Source organism: Arachis ipaensis, chromosome B5 (genome assembly GCF_059453495.1).
Source record: "Arachis ipaensis isolate K30076 ecotype BB chromosome B5, ASM5945349v1, whole genome shotgun sequence".
Lineage (NCBI taxonomy): Eukaryota > Viridiplantae > Streptophyta > Magnoliopsida > Fabales > Fabaceae > Arachis > Arachis ipaensis.
Window position 1 is genome coordinate 8,534,860 of NC_142440.1, and position 4,772 is coordinate 8,539,631.

Consider the following 4,772-nt stretch of genomic DNA (forward strand, 5'->3'; position numbering starts at 1 on the left):
GTTGTCATCTCGAATCAGATATGTATGCACCGTTGCTTTCAGTTTTGTGGAGCTTGAACTTAATAATGTGTAATGGATTTCATTAGTTTCCAAAAATTGGTAGGGTTTGATTTGAAGTTTTTCGTTTTATCGTTTTAGGGGATGGGAAGCTTTAATATGAGTGTCTACCATGGGAGTCGATTTGGATATGACAATGGGATATTGCAGTATATAGAGGGACAAAAGACATTGATCCAAGATGTTGAGAGTGATTGCTGGTCTGTATTTGAGGCATATGCAAAGGTGAGACAGTTTGGGTATACGAAGGAAAACATTTCAACTTTGTGGTATAAGGATCCAAGTGCTGAATGGTTAGAGAAGGATCTGAAGTTATTTGCGGGTGACAGAGATACACTTGAGATGTGTAGAATAGCGGAGCTGAGGAGTCATGTTGAGCTGTTCGTGGTGCATAAGGTTGACGATGCTGAAGAATTTCCTGAAATAGGGTATATTGATGTTTGAGGCCAAACAGAGAAAAATCCTAGGAATTATTTGGTGGTTTATGAGGGTGAACGGGGTCCACAGAAGGAAAATGATCATCCGAAGCAAGTTAATGAAGGAGATAACTTGCACCCAGATGTGGCTGCTGAAATGCACGGGTTGAATCGAACAGTGATGATGACAGCGATGATGAGGAGTTATTCCGTCTGATCTTGAGGTTGACAGTACAGATGATGTTCATTTTACAGATAGTGAAGAGGAGTATGATAATGAGAGTGGGTTTGAGGATTTGAGAGGTGCTACGGATGATGATCGGGTTGATAAAGGTAAAGGGGTTGTGAATGGTGATTTCAGTGATGCGGAAGGCTTCAATAGTGATGAAATGGATTTGGATTATGAAGTTGGTGGTGGTTTAGATAAGGAGGACAGACAGAATGATGATAACAATAAATCTATTTGGTATCCAATTCATAAAGATGTTAAAGACATGACGAGTTACAAATGGGAGGTTGGAACTGTATATGCTTCAAGCTGAATTCAAAGACACTGTAACAGCGTATGCAGTGCAAATAAGGAGGGGGATCAAGTATGCCAAGCTTGACTTGGTTAGAGTAAGGGCTGTTTGTCAGTCGGGTTGTTCGTTTTGGTTATATGCAGCAAAAATGAGTGAGGAACCTTAAGCACACTTGTGGCCAGTCACATAGGGTAGGGATAATGCATACTGCGTAGCTGAGTAGAGCCTTTAAGAAGAAGTTGGAACATAACCCAAAGGTCAATATAAAGGACCTGGTGAACAAGGCACAAAAGAAGTGGAATCTGACTGTGACAACATCAATGGCAGCTAGGTCAAGACAAGCTACATTGTATGAGATACAAGGAACTTACTGGAAGCAGTATAAGATGATCGCTGACTACTGCTCAGAGCTGTTACGGGCTAATCCAGGGTCATCAGTGACACTCAAGGTACAGAGGTCCTCTGATTTCGAGTTTGAGAAACAGCACACTTCGTTAAACAAATTCTGCATATTTCAAAGAATACACGTGTGACTAGCTGCTTCCAAAAAGAGCTTTCTGCAGTGTAGGTTTATTAGGTTGGATGGCTGTTTTCTCAAGACACCTCAAGGGGGGCAGCTGTTGACCGTGATAGGTTAGGACCCTAATGATCAAATGCTTTCAATTGCGTATGCCATTATGGAGTCAGAGACTAAAGACACCTGGAAGTGGTTTCTCCAGCTGCTAATTGATGATTTTGGGGCTGAGATAACTGGTAGATCAACCTTCATGTCTGATCAGTAGAAGGTAAATAGTTATTGAATCATTTAACTTCTAATTTTTTTCCCATTTAACTTCCATTTAAACAGTTATTGTTATTACACAAAAGTTTACCTCTTTTGTTAAGGTCTGCTGCCCACTTTCGACGAAGTCATCCCAGGTGTAGACCGCAGGTTCTGTGTCCGCCATCTGTACAGCAACTTCAGGAAAAAGTTTCCTGGACTACACTTGAAGCAATTGATGTGGAGGTGTGCAAAGGCTACACACTGGAAGGAATGGGAGAGAGAGATGGCAGTCATCCGAAAGATCAATGTGGAGGCTCACAGGCATCTGAATGCTATTCCTCCTAGATGTTGGAGCAGGTCCAGGTTTAACTTTGATTCTAAATACGACACTCTTGTAAGCAATATGTGTGAAAGCTTTAATGGTGCAATAGTCGAGTCTAAGGAAAAGCCTATAGTTACAATATTAGAAGAAATTAGGGTTTACTTGATGAGTAGATGGGCTGTTAATAGAGAACTAATTCAAAAGTTTAATGGTACAGTTTTACCTTGCATTAGGAAGAAGATAGAGAGGAGGGGCATGTCAGCTGGTGAGCGGAGGCCTTATTGGTCTGCTGCACAGACATATGAGGTTGTAAATGGGTTGAACAAATTTGCTGTTGATTTATCTGCTCATGAGTGTTCTTGTAGGAAGTGGCAACTCAGTGGTATTCCATGCACACATGCCATCAACTGCATCAACTTTAAGGGTCTTGATATGGATGCATATGTTGATGACTGCTACAAGAAGCCTGCCTATGTCAAATGCTATGATTCAGTAATCAACCCTCTAAATGGCCCAGATTTGTGGGAGAAGACAAACTTTGATGATGTGATGCTGCCTCCCTACCGGAAACCTAGCCACAGACCAGTGAAGAAGAGGAAGAGAGGACCTGATAAAGTTGAGGACAGAAGCCAGTCCCACTTGTCTAGGAGGGGGCAGATTCAGAGGTGCTCAAAATGTGGTGAATAAGGTCACAAGAGGGGAGGATGCAAGAAGCCACCCCTCTCTGTAAGTGTATTTACATTATGTTTGTTAGGGTTGTATGTGAATGGTTGATTAACAGTAATTGTTTATATGTTTCAGATCCAACCACCTAAGGAACCTGCTATGAAGAAAACCAATGAAGGGAGGAAGCCTTCATCTGCAATTCCCACAACCAGGTCTAAGGTATCATCACAACCTGCTGTGTAATCTGCAACTAGATGGAAGAAGCGGTCCAATAGGCAACAAAAATTATCATCACAGCCCCAACCAGCCACCAGCTCATATAGGCCCAAGTCATCCCAACCCAGGTCCAAGCCCATACAACCATCATCCAGGTCGAACAAACCACCAGCAGGTACCCTCCACTGAAGGCCCAAGATGAAGCCAATCAGAAGCTCCACACAGTAACCACCTGTACCCAAGGAGAAGGATGCATCCTGCTCAAGCCAACCAGTCAGGACAGTCTCATTCAATCACAACATTCCACATCATGTCTCTCCAAAAAAGTTGAGGCTCATGGCAAAACTTCCACCAAGAGCTTGGGGAAACCTTTAGAGATTTATGATCATTTGAGATGTGTTCTATTATTAATGTAACACTGAGTTGAGTACACTCAATGTTTGTGAGACTTTATTTTGTCTGAAACTTATGTAATATGGTTTATGCTTGTTGTTCCTTAGATAGTAACAGAGTTGCTCTAGGTTTGTGGATCCAAAAGTTTCCATCTTTTGTTGTTGTTTTCCTTTAACTAGACAATATTTTGCTCTGGGTCCATCTAATGAATTTGATAGTGACTGAAGTTTCCATCTTTTGTTGTTATTTAGATATGCTTATTAATGATTTTGACATAGTTGTGTTCTGTCAAATGTGCTTGTGGTGCTCTCTAATGTCAGTTCATATAAGCAATACACAATTTTTCAATATCAATTCCAGGCAACCAGATCTATTTTCATTCCCAATTTCTTGTCAAATTACATATATAGCAATTCACTTACATAATTAATCACCAACACCCTAAACCAAACTCACTAACACAGACTCTGTCCAGTCACAACAGCAGATTCTCATTAACACAATACAACTCAATTTACAAAACTCAGATTCATTCAAACAATAAAACTCAGGTGCAGGTACAATTTCATTAAACCCTAAACACACCCTAAACAAGCCCTATTTTCTCCCCTAATTTCATCAAGCATAGATCAGAGGCATCACACAACGTTGCCCTAGCTTCTGATTCAACCAAATCTGCAACAAAAAAAAAAATCAATCCAACCAACCATGCCCAACACTGCAGCAACCTTCAACTTCCATTCAATGTCCCTCACTTTTGCTTTCAGGGCTACAACTTTCCTCCTCAAGCTTACAACCTGCGGATCTTCACTTTCACCTTATGGGTCTGCCCAACGGAAGAACTCACACTCTTCTCTAATGTACAGGATCCCACCATAGTCAGTTCCCAAGAAACAAAACATTACCAACAATCAAGAACGAAAATTTAAAAAACGCACCTCATAGTAGACACAGCCCCGAAATCATCGCCCAGGGTTGTTCTTCGTTTCCGAAATTCGTAGCATGGGTCTCTCACCATGTCCACAGAGAAGCTCCCTCTTCTGTGCAGACGACCGACTTCGAGACAACCATGAGCTCTCCCAGCCATGGCTCCACCCTAACCTCTGGAACCCTAGCAGATGCTCGATTATGTTGGTTGGGGGTGAGATTTTGATTTGATCCCACCCTCTCCAACCAGTTATAAAAAAATAGCCTTTTTAATCATTAAATGCTACAACAACCGGTAACAACCTAAAGGGCAAAAGTGTCCACAAAAATTGTCTAATGGATGGGAGGATGATTTTAAAGCGTTTCTGAGCGTTGAGGATAATTTTAACAACAAAAAAAGGTCAGAGATAAATTTATAGACCGATTTAACTCACTTTCAGGCTTTCAACCCTAAAAGCAGGTTAATATTGAAGTTTCTAATAGCGTAAAGC

The 4,772-nt window shown here is 41.2% G+C and overlaps 1 protein-coding gene across 1 annotated transcript; it reads left to right on the top strand.

The window, feature by feature from the left end:
- The first annotated feature begins 1,314 nt into the window (after positions 1-1,314).
- On the top strand, positions 1,315-2,766 carry LOC148563314 (uncharacterized). Its single transcript, XM_088486730.1, has 3 exons — positions 1,315-1,443; positions 1,678-1,747; positions 1,880-2,766. Exons 1-3 carry the CDS (start codon positions 1,315-1,317, stop codon positions 2,764-2,766), a joined length of 1,086 nt encoding a protein of 361 aa, XP_088342856.1.
- The last annotated feature ends 2,006 nt before the right edge of the window (positions 2,767-4,772 follow it).